Source organism: Equus asinus, chromosome 7 (assembly GCF_041296235.1).
Source record: "Equus asinus isolate D_3611 breed Donkey chromosome 7, EquAss-T2T_v2, whole genome shotgun sequence".
Lineage (NCBI taxonomy): Eukaryota > Metazoa > Chordata > Mammalia > Perissodactyla > Equidae > Equus > Equus asinus.
This window is the reverse complement of record NC_091796.1, coordinates 39,619,064-39,633,921: the sequence shown is the minus strand read 5'-3', so window position 1 is coordinate 39,633,921 and position 14,858 is coordinate 39,619,064. Positions and strand designations below refer to the sequence as shown.

The 14,858-nt window shown below is 34.7% G+C and overlaps 1 protein-coding gene across 10 annotated transcripts in view; it reads right to left on the bottom strand.

The window, feature by feature from the left end:
* NOL4 (nucleolar protein 4) overlaps positions 1-14,858 on the bottom strand; it is a 361,044-nt gene that overhangs the window by 69,147 nt on the left and 277,039 nt on the right. For all 10 annotated transcript variants that reach the window (XM_044774554.2, XM_044774556.2, XM_044774560.2 and 7 more), the window contains one exon: positions 2,995-3,108. In XM_044774554.2, coding sequence (XP_044630489.1) covers positions 2,995-3,108 — 114 coding nt within the window. The remainder of the gene's footprint in view (positions 1-2,994; positions 3,109-14,858) is intronic.

Genomic DNA, 14,858 nt, shown 5'->3' with positions numbered 1-14,858 from the left:
AGTTTAGATATTTTTTTAAAATAGCTATGTTTAATATATTTTAAAAGGCTAACTAAACACTAAACCAGTGCCTAGTGCATAACCCATTCCCCAGGTGAAGTGCAACACTTTGAGAAGCTTGTAACCTTTTTCAAGTTCATATTAAGACAAAACTGTCCTGCTTGGAATAACTTGCTTACTGGGGAAACCTGGATTGCTAGTTATGGAAGAGTGCAAAAATCTTTGTGAATAAAGCAGATAGTTTTTCAACAAAAAACTGCACTGTCAAAAACATTGTGGGCAGAGGCACAAATGTTACGAGTCCGAAGAATTTGTTCCCGAACATAGGTTTTCCATCTGTGAACATGATCAATGAAAAGCTATAGGATGATGGAGACATCACAAGTGTCAACCTCACGTAATATAAACTTATACCTTATTTGCCCAAGTAGCTAGGCGACATTTACAAGTCATCCCACTTCTCTAAGCCTCGGTTTCCTCATACGTAAATGAGAATAATAACACTTGTTCTCACAGAGTTGGTGAGAATACCAAATGAAAAAAAGTCTATAAAATGCCTATTAGGTTTCCAATAAATCATAGAAAGTACTTTTTTTAATCATTTCTTCCATATCCCCCCAAAATCCCAATTGCACTGAACCTTTTTAGGGCCTACAAAGAATATTCTTATGTGGGGGCAATATTGGACATCCCCCATTCCCTGGTGACAGAGCCTTGCAATAAATGAACACTATGTATGAGGAGAAAAAAGAAACAGTTAATAAGGGAAGTAGGGTCAAGGACCATTGGTCCCTACCCATTCTAGTCCTTACTCCCAGGGCAGTAGTAAAAAGTCACACTCTTCATTATTGCTAGCAGTTTTTCTTTAATGAGTAGAAGCTCTAGGAAGCATATTTGAGTTCAAATTAAAGACCATCAAAATGATTATAGCTCTCTGACAATAGGACAAGTGTTTTGGTAAATAGTAGATCTTTAGTACTGGAGGTGAGATTTTCCTATCACTGGAGGTATTCAAGCAAATGGTGAATATAATATATCTTTAATAATATTTAAACTTATAAATGCACTATACTTTTATATGAATTTCTTTTATCAAATCCTTAAAATAAATCTCTGAATTTGATATTTGTATCGCCTATTTTACAGATTAGGCCAACAGTAGTTAACTAATTGGACCAAATATTGGTGGATGACCAGCTCTGGGGATATTATAGAGTGATAGCATAGGTAGAACATGACATGAATCAGTCATTTAATTTTTGTACCAACTCCATATATGACCGATACTATGCAGGATACATGGCAAGACAACAACCAGGACAGCCCATTCAATCCCAGAATTCTACCATTCCAATTTCTATGATTATGATCTTTTCTCAAAAAGACTTAGTCTGATTTGAGAACTCCTATATCTGAGATAGTACTATTATTGCTTCTTTCTAGTTTTACTGATACCAAGGCAATAACAGAAAAGATAGAACATCAGTTAAAAATCTCCTTTTCTAGGCTGAATTTATTGATGCTTACTACGTGCCAGGCAAAACGCTAAGTACGCAACATACATCTGTCACTTAGAGTTCTCACAACAACCCTGTAGGATTAGTACTGTTGTTGTTGTTATCTTGCATACCAAGAAACTGAGGCACAGAGAAGTGGAATAGCTTTCTGAAGGTCACACAATTAGTAAGCTGAGAATCAAAACCAGATGTATTTAACTCCAGAATGTGTAATCTTAATGACTATGCTAGATGGTATTGTATATAGTGCTGTAACTCATTTTAAGTAAGATAAATTTTAGGATTATAATGACAGAAGTCTCAACCGAGGATGTGTATGTGAATGTATACTGTTGGCAAAGAATAATGAGCAAATTCAAAATCAGCACTTTCATATACATTTTATCGGAGGCTACTACTATATTGTTTATTTAACTAAAGGCTTCATCGTTTGCATTGTTTAGAATTATTAGCACATGCCATATTAATAATAAATACATTATAATGCCATTCTGAAACGTTTTAAATATTCTAAGACTGGAATGGAAGAAATTTTTAAAAATTTTCTTTGAAGCTCATTGGCTCACAGGAAAAGCAAAAGTGGGCTAAGAATTTAATCGTCTCATCCCAACCTCAATTAGAAATAGGAAGCACCCAGATTATTTGTTGTGAAAATAACTTGAAAGTCAGACTACAGCATACTTTTATCTATAATGTTTAATTTTATATATTATAATTTAGTTATTTCTTATAGATATTAACACAGAGGGCTAGAGAGAAAAGGAAAACAGAAAAGGCATTTCAGACATCAGGAGAGGAGACAGACAGATGCAGATAAACCAGAGGAAAAACTGAGTGAAACATCAGTGAACAAGGCACTAAAAATACACACATCCACACCACAAAGACATACATCCTTAGGGAAGAGGCAGAAAGATGATGCTTCATAGGGATACAGTAAATGATTCATTAATGAGGAAGCAAACCCAGGACACAGAGTTTCCTTATTTTATACCCCCATTTTGTGGCTTTCTAGTCTTTCAAAGTTATGATGTGCTTTCACTATTCCCAGCACAATCTACTGACATCTAGCAGTAGAATGACCAGAGGAAATTAAAGAGAGGTTCATTTTCATTCAAAATGAACACAATTGGGTCACTATCATAAATGATCAAGTAAATTTATAAAACTATTGTAAATGATCAGTTGGAACTACTTATTAAAATAAGTAACTAGCCTTCAAATCGGATACTAAACAGAATTATGACTCAATTTTAATAATTGTCCCGTTTTCCACCACAGAAATTTTTTGTTGTTGGATCTCCATCGATCTCATGAACATGCATTTTCAAGTTTAAATTCACATCATAAAGACGCAAAGACAATATATTTGTGTACTTCAAAACCATTCAAATTTTTTGCTCTTCTACATAAACCAGACAAAATTAACTGTATTTCCTATAACTAGTGTACACCAGACCCCAAGCCTGCTCAGTACCTGTTGTCTATCCAGACGCATCCTCTTGGCAGCATTTCTACTCTCACTCTCACAGGCTGAAGCCAAGATACTCTCTGCAACTGCTGAAGTAAGGTGAGAAGGAATAGGTCGAGACTAAAAAAAAAGAGAGAGAAAAAATATGAAAAAATTATTAACAGTATCGTTAACAGACCAATGCTATTCTCAGAAGAGCTCACAGGATGTGCAGGAGTATCCATTTATTTCAACTGAACTCATTTCAATAAAAAGAGGAAATGGAAATTGCAAAGATGAAAAATGAAACTAGTTAGAGGTTAAAGCTATAGCGGCTACACGGATCCATCATTCATTCTCATAGCTCCATTGTCACAAGTATTTAGTCTGGCCCATTAAGCTGGAGTTCGAACAGGCAGTGGCAAAATTGCTGACTAGGTTTTGCAAATAAAACAAATCCTTTAATTCTCTTATAACACATGACGATGCACAGCAAAACAAAACAAAAACAAGTGACAGGGCTGAAACATAGTTGGAAAAACTGACAGACATTCAGACCATGTCAAATAATCTTGATATGAAATATATGAATATTTAAAGTCTAAGTTGTGACACAATTGATGTGATTAAAATCCTTTAAAAGTACTTTAGTTTAAATGCAAACTAAAAAGTCAGTCCTAGAACAATTCTGATATAACAAAAATTTGATGTTTTAGATGTGAAATATGTGCGTGCCTACGTTTTATTTACAAATGTGTTAATATTACTAATTTAATAGGTACATGTTGAAAATCCATCTCCTATGTAGCCCACATAGAAATTAATTAACCCCCCAACTAAGCTCCTAATTAACTACAAATTGTTTGCAGCTCTCCATATCATTTGTGATAATCAGAAAAGTTTTCCATTCTCTTTTCCCATAATTATATGCAAAATCATCTAACTGAAAGATGAAGTACTTAATGATATTGAACAGTTTTTTAATTAAGATAAGCAAATGATAGATAAGAAATAACATGAAAATTAAACCAGTCGAGATAGCAAAATATGAAATTATGAAATAAAATATCTTTTGGGAATCTAGCATACATAGTGGCATGCCACCTCAGGGTTTTCAAAGCCCCAATCTAAAATATGTGGGGATGCCATTTATTAGAAGCCTCTGAACTAATAGAAGTCTGATTTTTTTTACTTTTATAAATGAATATGAGTATGCCTTGATAGCACTTGATTAATTTTGCTAACTCTGGCATGTAAAACGTGCTTTAACAAATTGAAGCATAGGGTTTATGTCTCAATATTCTAGAGTAGCCAAATTCAATGTTTTAACGGACACTCTTCAGTGGAATTTGTGTGGTGTAGAAAGAGACCAGACTCTGACCTTGCTTGAACTAGAAAGCAATTTCTGTGACTGCCTCAGCAGCCTTCCTGATGCTTCCACCTGCAAAGTACCCTCTGTAGGCAAAGGGAAAAAGGTGTAGGGTACAGGCTCCACCTGCTAGCCCAGTGAGATGTCTGAAATGATGGCTAGACAACTTTGACAATAAAGCATTAGAATGTCTGGAACGCTATTTCTGCAAAAGAAAGAGAAGAGAATAGCCCCTGAGGTAGCAGGGAAAATGCAGCAGAAGAGTTTTGAGAAAGAAATTAGAAAGCCAGGACTGTGTACTGAGAAGAGGGTCAAAGAAGGGAAATCGAAAAAACGGAAAAAGTATCATAAAGACATAAATATAATTTCAAAACTCATATTGCTTCTCTAAGTTTCATTCTGTATTTCAGAGAAATACAATATGGATAAGAGTCTAGCCAAGAACCAAAAATATATTAATCTACAAAATCAGTGTCTTATTAAAAGATGGCTACTTCACGGCTCAAAATTATCATCTAAACCACATGTAAATTAGGTAAACATGATGTCCTTCTCAACTGAATTATGTTTTTAGGCAAAGGTGTTATAGGAATAATGGGAATAAGAACATTCTATTACGAAAAAAGAAAATATTTATTTGATTGTTGCTGGCATTGTTCAAATAGAAGTAAGAGATCACACACCTTTATTAACTTTATTATTAGACCCTTTGGTTCTAGGAACTGAATTAACAGAGTTTCAGTAAAACATCAACAGCTTCCCTTTCTTGATCCAATTATTGATGGCCACATGAAATTCAGAGAGATATAATTCTGTTCTTCATTAACTTTATTTTTCTCTCTTTATCAAATATCTCCATTCAAAAGTAAGCACATGTAATTTTGGAATTGTGTATATAAAATATATAATATGGAATTTTTATGAAACTGATTAAATTACAGTAATAAACACACAAGTTCCTTCAACACAGAAAAGTATGCTGAAGAGAGAACAAAAGCTAAAATAGGCCTTCAATTTAAATTAGTTAGTAGCATTTCCTTTCAAATTCCTTCTTAATTTTTAAAAACAAAGTGGGAAATGATTTTTACTAGAACAGTAAAAGTTGCTATGCATGATAATTGATGTAATTTTCTTTTCAGAGAAAATGATAGAGAGAGTTGGGTCTTACCCAGATATATTAAATTGCCCTTCTCAGAAACTAGAATAATGTCCTGGCTGAGGGGGCTGGATATTTTTTAAGTGACTGGATAACATAATATTTCAAGATTTTGGAAAAAAATCAACTTCAAAATCCAGCAATCATGCACTGTTTCCTATTAAGTAGGAAAAATAAAAAGAAGCAAAGATATATGGTTCAACATTGCCAGACGTTAAATAATATAATTTTGAAAATAGTGTTGTTCTGAGTTTATTGTAGAATCATAATTTGGTAACCATAAATGGCCATAGAAATCATTCAGTACAAATTTCTTCTCTACAGTTTGAAGGAACTGTAACCCAGATAGATTAATTAATTTGCCAAAGGACAAACTGAGCTCAATATAGAACCCAGGTTTCATGTCTCCTCATTCTCAACTCTTTTACTCTCCCAAGTTCTGTTGTACACTAAGTAGTTTTACATAATTTATCATTAATGTAAAATAGTCTAGAAAAAAATCCTTACATACAAACTATTGTGCTCAACTCAAAAACAAGCAGATTAAAGATAGCCCTTTATATGTATGTATTACAATCATAATAATGGATTCTAGCTCATTGGAGAGAAGGGCAGAATGAATTAATAAAATCTATATTACAGGTTAAAAAGTATATATGTATTTTCCAGAAAGTTACTATATCTCACATATATAATGAAATATATACTTCCAAGTAGAAAACCAGTACCATCCTAATTTGATTTTATGATAAATATTAATACTACCTAACTTATATTGAGTGCAAAGGATGTGCAGGCATTAATTCAAAAAGCTTAGAATCATTATCTAATTTAGTCTTCCAAACAACCCTTGAGAAAGGTACTTATATTACTCAGGTTTTAGAGAAAAATAAATTGAAGTTCTGAGACATTAAATAACCTGCCCCAAATCACACAGCTATGTATGTGGAAACACCTGGATTCAAATCGAAGTCTGACGATAAACCAGGAATAATAATCCCTAGTAAAGATTTATTCTCATTTTACAACCAAGGCCTCAGTGAGCTCAAACAGAGCTAGAGCTCTTAAATACTACCCATTCTTGCAGAGGAATCCATAGACAGCTAACTCCATTTTGCATTTGAGCAAAGAATATATTAGGATCTCCCTAAAATTCTTCTCTTAAAGTGATTGAAATTCTCCTAATATATTTTTCTATTAATTCTTTAAAACTGTTTTTCATTAATAGCACAAAGATAAAATGTATGATATCTAAGTTCTGTCACATGTTCTAAACTGATGCAATCTAAATTCACAAGACTTTTCTGTTGGAGCAACCAGAAGTGCCAAGAAATTACTGTACATGAAACATGAGAAAGCTTAGTTTCATGCCCAAAAAGAAAAGGTGCCAAGTGGAGAGGTTCCTTCTCTCCTGTGAGGCAATTCTCCCACAGATCCTCTTGGTTCTGATATTGATGAGCCAATAACAAATGTCAATGCTCCTCAATACACACAGAGCTCAAGTATGCTGCGTTTGGTTGTAAGATATTAAGTATAAAACACTTTTGCTTATTTTTCTTCCACTGTTTGGCTTTTATTTATTTCATAGCTCAAAAGTACTTATCCCAAGATAGCGAGAAGGAAATTAATAAATTTTGCTCCTTATAAAAGCAATTTTATCATAGAGAAATTTAAAACTATTATTCAGTGTCAGTTCTGGGAACCATCTTTTCAGAATTCTTCTTTCCCTCAGCACATTTGATAGCCAAGTGCTTATTCTGCTGTCACTGTGTTAGGGTCTTCCCGGAGGATAATCAGCAGTGCGTGTTAAGGGCTGTTGTCAGGGATTTCCTCAGGGACGAGCCCTGAAGATTCCCTCTTACATCAGTAAGGGTGGCCATAAAACACAAAAGCTTCCATGTAATAAGCTGAGATAAGAATATTTTGACAAAAAAATTAAATGTAAAGAATTCAATAGATAATTTATGAAAAACAACACTTCTTTTGGTTGAATATAGCTCAGGAAACATACTATTTGGTATATATCTTAAAAGAACATTTTAAAATGATCCCAAAATGTTTATAACCATATATTCTACATGATTTATACCAGGGTTGAGAAGATTTGTTGCCTATTTTTTTCCCTGGATATGAGATAATGCTAACCACTCCTCACTAATTATCTCTTCATAATTAACTGTCATTCTCAACTGGGATGAGTTGATCTTTTCCCTGCACTGTTCTTATCATGATAATTATCTATGCCCAAATCAGTGGTTGTTTCATTAAACAGATGGCTAAACTGTCACATGAAGCTTTTGGAGTTTAAAAAGTCACATTTTAATTGGGGACTTAAGATGTGATTGCTGTTGGCACAATGTAAATGCGGCTTTCCTTATACATACATGTAAAATTTACCACCATGCCAACAAACTATTCCAATTTTTGGTCTTAAAACCATAAACTAAACAATGTTAGAGTCCTCTGAACTTCTGCTGTACATTTAAGATGCTTCAGGGTTTTTTACAATTATAAAAAAGTAAAAAGAAATCAAGAATGTAAGATTCTGTTCATGGGTTAATATGGCGATGCTCTCCAGACTCTAGTGTCTAACTATAACTTAAATGAGTATTAGACAAGGCCAGATTGGGAGCAACTGTGACATCCACCCAAGATTTTAAGTAGAAAGAACTCTTTCAAAATAATTAAAGCCAACGATTCAGTAGTCAGAGTTTAGACAGGGTCCTAAATTAAGATTATTTCTCCTAATCTTGTTACTTTATAAAATAAATAATTTAAGAATTCTTCAGTTTAGATGATCTGCATATCCTATCTTCCCCAAATGGTATACGTACTCCTAAAGGGATAATTGTTACAGGCTATGTAGAAAGTTCCGCTCTTAAGGAATCCTGTCTATTAACCAGGTAGCTTCATCTGTAGACATCAGTGGAATAAAGTAATAGTTTGGCAACTAAGTCAGACGATCTGGATATTATTATGTAATCAACTACTTACAATCTGTCTGATTGCTTTTGCTATTTAACCTCTCTGAGCTTCACTCATCCTGCCCAGTATCATAATTTCTATTTTTATAAATGGCAAAACCGAGATTCATTCAGTGAGTTATGAACAGGAAAAACAATCTCTATATAACGGGGCAGTTGTTAGAATTCCATAAAGTAATGTACATAAAGTCACGGATATCTTCATTTGCTTATTCAACATACATATTTAATGAGCACTTTCTATCTGTCAAGAATTGTGCCAAGTCCAGAGATACGGAGATAACCAAGATCAATACTGTTTCTGCCATTATAGAGTTTACTTTACAAGCTAATACACTGCTTAGGACATAGGATATAATACATGTAATAAAGTATGTTTATTACAGATAGAACATTTTCTTAGCAATTCTGAAATCGTAATATTGTACAAAAGAAAATATTTTTCAAAAACTTGGGGGCAAACTAAATTGGCAGAAAAAAACTGACATGAGAATAGTTATAGTCTTTCTTCTTCCTACTTCCTGTGAATATTTATATGTTTTGTGGCAGAAATAATATAGCTTACTTATGAAAGCTAAAACATCTTTGTGGCAGAAATAATAATATATTTGTATATGGAGTATTTTCCCAGACCCCACTGTGAGTGTTATGCAATAAACAGATTATGTACTCTATCATGTTCCTAAAATCTGAAAAGTTCTGAATTCTGAACCATAGATGATCCAAGACTTCAGAAACGGGCTGTAGATGTGGACAACAGTCCTTATCCCATTCTATGTAGTTTTGGTGGAAATGATAGGCAAAGTGCCAGTTGACCTGACCCAACACATGACAGGCCTGGAAAATCATGGGAGCTCATTCTCTTGTTCCCAGTGACTGATCCAAGAGATGGACATATGATTCAAATAGGGCCAATCAAAGTCCTGTCATGGATACAGGGACCTGGAGTTGGAAGATTCCTCTTGGATTGTGAATTTTAACAATAGAGGCTTAGGGCTGTGGATGGCAACACTTCCCAACAGGTAGCAAGGACCTGTCTGACAGGCAAGTGAATACACAAGAGAGGCACAGGTAAGAAATAGGAAACTGGCAAAGCCCTAACATTTGACCTCAGGGACCCAGCTATGTGTCAATGCTTAGACTATCCAGTTTCTTGAGAAAATTCTCTTGACTAATTTAAAAGGAGGTTGAAAATGCTTTTAACAAAAATGTTAATTAACCTTCATCTAGGCTTTGATTATATATATTTTACTATGAATTAATGGTCTATACTTTGGCCTTAATTTTAGAATATTATTGGCCTTTAATAATGATCTTTCACAAATACATGAGGAATTAATGTCTTATAGTTGCTACATAGAAGCCCAGTTCAGCTAATGTCATCTGACAGTGTCTCTGATCAAGACAAGATAAAATTACCAACTAAAATGGCATTTATTACATTTCTAACTGACTATTTAAATCTCTACTAGGAAACATCTTTTAATTCTGAAAATTAGTGATTATATATACTTATGATTATTGTGGATCACAGTATCTTTTTCCCTATAGCTTACTTATGAAAGCTAAAACTATACACAAATTCTATTCATACAATTAATATCACAATCTATTCACACTAGTTGTCAAACAGATGAAAATATTTTAAAAATAGTGTTTCAAGAGTTAAAAAGAGAGTTAAAATTACATGTTATATAACTGTCTTGGGAAAACAAAAAAACTCCCTAAAGATTTAAAATACATTAAGCTAGATTTTCAGTTAGCTGTAGCTTTTAACACTGAAATACTAATTGCAGAATACTGTGAAACACATAGCACACAATAAAAATTAGCTTATCTCCCAACTAACTTCTACCGTAAAGTAACACATTAGTAAAGGTCCATTCATCCACTCATCTTTCATTCAACAATTTTAATTCAATTGAATTGAACATGTACTGAGCAGCTCTCATGAGCAACTAATTCCACTATATAAGACACAGCGGGTGATACAGAGATGAATGAGTTAAGAAGCATAATACTCAAGGAACAGAACTTCTTATTAGGGAGCTAAGGCCCAGATATAAATAACAGTAATATAAGACAGGGTAAAAGAAAACTACAAAAGAGGTACCACAAAGTACAATTTGCACACGGAAGAAAGAGAGATTTGAGGCTGCTCTTTGCTAGAAGTGAAGTTTTAGCAAATAAAGACATAGTTGATTAAGTCCTCCGAGTAGTTCAACAGATTCAGACAGCAAAGGTTTCCCAGCAAAGGGAGCCAGGGAATGCAATTTCAGATTAGCTGGCATTTTATCATGTCCCTCAGATACCGGGTACATGCTATATAGGAGTTTTTCCATTTGTTATTTTAAGCGCTGTTGGTTTTCATGTGTAAGATAAGTGCCATTTGTTTCCATTTTTCCCATGAGCAAACTAAATCTCAGGGATACAGGTCCACGAGTAACAACTGGTAAAGCATGGATAAGAACCAAGATCCACTGACTACGGCATCAGGGTGCTTTTCTTCAGATTTGCTCACCATGCTGCTAATTTTCCATCGTTTCCTCTGGGTTCAGTTTCCTTCTTCTTTGAGGGCATTTTAGTTCATCCAGAGATGGCCTGTGAGCGGTAACCTCAGGAGCTGTCTGAAGTATCTTTCCTTCTCATTCTGGAAGTAGAGTTTAGCTGGGCACTGATTTGTAGATTAAAAGTAGTTTCTCTAAAAAATTTGAAGATTTTTTTCTTATTACTTTGAAGATTGTCTTCTGACATCTATTTTGAGGGCAAGAAGTAAGTTCAGTCTGTTCTCCTGTTTTAGAAAATTTGTTGTTTCTTCGTGGTGACATTTAAGAATTTCTTGCGTCTGCTGCAGTTTTACTATGATGTATGTAAGTGTGGATTTGTCTCTCTTTTTTTTTTAAAGATTTTATTATTTTTTTCCTTTTTCTCCCCAAAGCCCCCCGGTACATAGTTGTATATTCTTCGTTGTGGGTCCTTCTAGTTGTGGCATGTGGGACCTGCCTCAGCGTGGTTTGATGAGCAGTGCTATGTCCGCGCCCAGGATTCGAACCAACGAAACACTGGGCCGCCTGCAGCGGAGCGTGCGAACTTAACCACTCGGCCACGGGGCCAGCCCCAGTGTGGATTTGTTTTTATTTCTACTGCTTAGGACTGGTCTATTTCTCTGTTCTTAGGACTCATGGTCTAATGAGTTCTGAAAACTTTTCCCTCCTCTTCTGTTTGAATGTTGTCCTTGTTCTAATTTCTCCTTTGGAATGTCTGTTAGATCCATTTTCATCATTCTGTTCTCCAAGTTGACATCTTTTGCATATTTTCCTTCTCTTTTTTTCTTTCTGTGTGTAATTTCTGTAGTTTTATCTTCCAGTTTATCAATTTTCTCTTTGGCTGAATCTTATCTTCTATTTAACTCATCTAGTAAAGTTTTAATTTCAATGCTTAAAATTCCTGTCATTTTACTTCTAAAAGTTGTGTTTATAATTCCCTTTTAATGGGGGAGTAGCCCTTCCAGGGTCCCAGCTTTACTACATCAGAACATGAACGTCAGTTCATGTTCCTGACTAGTCACAAACCAAAATCCACATCTCCTGAATGTGATTGGGCATTCAGACCCCAGCCCTGATGTGTTTGGGCCTACATGCACTCTTTCTACCTTCCTAGTCTGTTATCCAATCAAATTAAGAGCTTTCAACTCTGGGTATGAGTTTTCTGTTAATTTCATGTCCAAAGATATTCTTTTCTTCCTTTTGAGCTTAGCTATGTCTTTAAAAATTTGTTATATTTTACTCAGGATTTGTATGTATTTGTAGAAGGAAGGTGAGTGGGGTGTGTATGGGGTTTCATGAGGCTCAGGTCAACATTTTGCTAAAACTAAAGGATCCAATGATGAGCAATTCTGACAATTATGTTGGCTATATTCTTTACACTTTAGTTACTCTTCAACTTTAATAGATTTAGTAAATAATGAGAGAATAGCACCCATAATCCCTGAGTCAGGACAAATCAGTGGACCAAGAGAGCACATATTGAGAGAAAGAGCAGTAGTACCACGTGATGGCTTAAGGTGTTAAAGGAAATAATTGAGCATATTAGAAAAAAGGGTAGAAAGGTACCAGATTATAAGCTAAACATTTTATACACATGATCATATATAATACCCCAATAGCCCTCTTCTTTAGAAAAATGGAGAGAAAAACATCACATAAATTTGTACGGGAATTGAACTAAGCCAGGAAATGAACCTAGGTTTCTCAGTTTCAGAAGGCCATACTATTTAGAAATTTAGAATTTGTTCACAGATGGTAAAAGTTTGACACGATCAAAGCCAGAATTGAGGAAGATTACTCCAGGAGTAAAGGTAGATTTATCATAAAACAAATGAAGTTTAGGGACCAGGGTCCCACAACTGGATGGGACTCCTGAAGTTTCCGGATGTTGTAAGATAGGAAGGGGAAGCCAAGTTAAAATCAGGAAGTAGGTATACAGAAGTGGATCTGAAAATCGTCTAAAGAGATGTCAGAAGAAAAGTGTTTGAATCTTCACTTCTCTGTTTTTGAAAATGTTTGGTATGTGCTACCTTTTCTAACTGTAAATAAATACTCATCTTTCTACCTAATTTTTTGCTAATTTTGTATTACTTTTCTTTCAAAAAAAAGGCCTCAAATTTTATAATCTTCAGGCACAAACTCTAGTGCTGTCTCTGTCTAGGAATAGAAAGTAGAAGGGAGCACAAGATGGAAATAGGGAGTTGACATAGAAGGATTATGTGAGTACAGGTATAAAGTATGAAGGGCTAAAACTAAAATGATAGCAGATAAAATTCAAAATTATGGGACTGATTTGAAAAGCGTGGCAAAGGAAGAATAAACAGAATTCAGTGAGTGGTAGAATGCAGGCCATAAGTGTAAGAAAGAATCAAATCTCATTCTAAGTTTATGAACAAAGGTATAAATGACAATAGAAGTGCTATTACAAGAAATAGGCAAGCCAAGAGGAACTTACCAGTGATTTGGTAAATGAGGTGCAAGAGCATTGGAGAAAATGGGTTATGGAGAATGTAAAGAGTTCAGTGAGACTATAACAACACACATATACATACACGTATATATGTGTGTGTGTCTGTGTGTGTGTATATATATAAAACAACACAGCTGTGTAGTATCTGTCTGACATTTGGAATGAAATATCAAGGCCTTGTAGACGACTTGGATTCCACTTTGAGAGTAGAGTACTATATAAGAGCAGACCTCTGCAGCTGTGGATGGGGTAATACACAGTACATGGCCAAGCACAGAACCTTAGGAGGTGCCCCAAAGCAAGAGAAGGTAAATGAGGAGGGATAGAAACAGCAAGAGTCTCAAGAAAATGGGGATGATTTAGTTGAGGATGCAATTTTTAGATTTGGTGCAAAGGTAATTGTGTGATCTTCACAAGAACTAATTCAATATAGCGGTGAGAACCAGAGTCTGAAGGCAAGGGACTACCAAGGGAGTTGGTGGTAGCAGGTGTGATCTGTGAGTGTAAAATAATCTTGCAATAAATCTGGCAAAGATAGATGGACTCGGATTGTAGAAGAGGAATTAAGAGATCAAATATTTCCTTAGAATCTGGGGACTTTTTTTAAGGCAGAAGGGAAGAAATTTTCCTCTCTTTCAGTAAAGAAGGAAAACTGAAAATGTGAAAGAATTGGGATGGTTGATGAAGCAACATTCTGATGGTGGTTCAATGACAGAGGAGCAGAGGCAGCAGGGTTATCCTGAGCAAATAAGGCCAGGGTGCTTCTCTTTAAAGAGAGTAGGGGAGAGTTGATGAATTTTAGATGATTGTGAAAATTTTTAATATGGCTTGTGCAGGCTCTTTGAGTGATGACTAAGACTGAGGTATATCCATGCTAATAACGGCTAAAGTGAAATAAAGATATAGATCAATGAAACTGAAAAAATGAAAGAAGTGAGAGTTTAGAAGGTCAGATATCAAAAGTGTTAAGATAGGTATTATAGGAAGTAATTAAAAAGAAATAGTAAGAATAAAGAACTTAGAGGATTGTATGAAAGTATCCTAGGGGATGGGAGATGACATCTAGAAAAGAGAGGGCAAAAATTGGTACAAATAGCAGGTGGGGAATTCAAACAAAACCTGCTTGCTAATTAGTATCATTTAAGTTAATTGGTCACAGAGAGAAACCTACACAGTTGTGCTCATGTTGTGTGAAGAATAATGTGAAGAATATGGCTGCACAGGTAACACACAGCTTTCAATCAAGATCTTGTAGGAAGGACTGGATAGATTTCTGATCCAATTTTTAGTTTAAAGAAGCACTTGAATTCATTTTTTATAATATTTGTATGTGCTATGGAATGAATAGCAAGTGTCACTGTAGCTT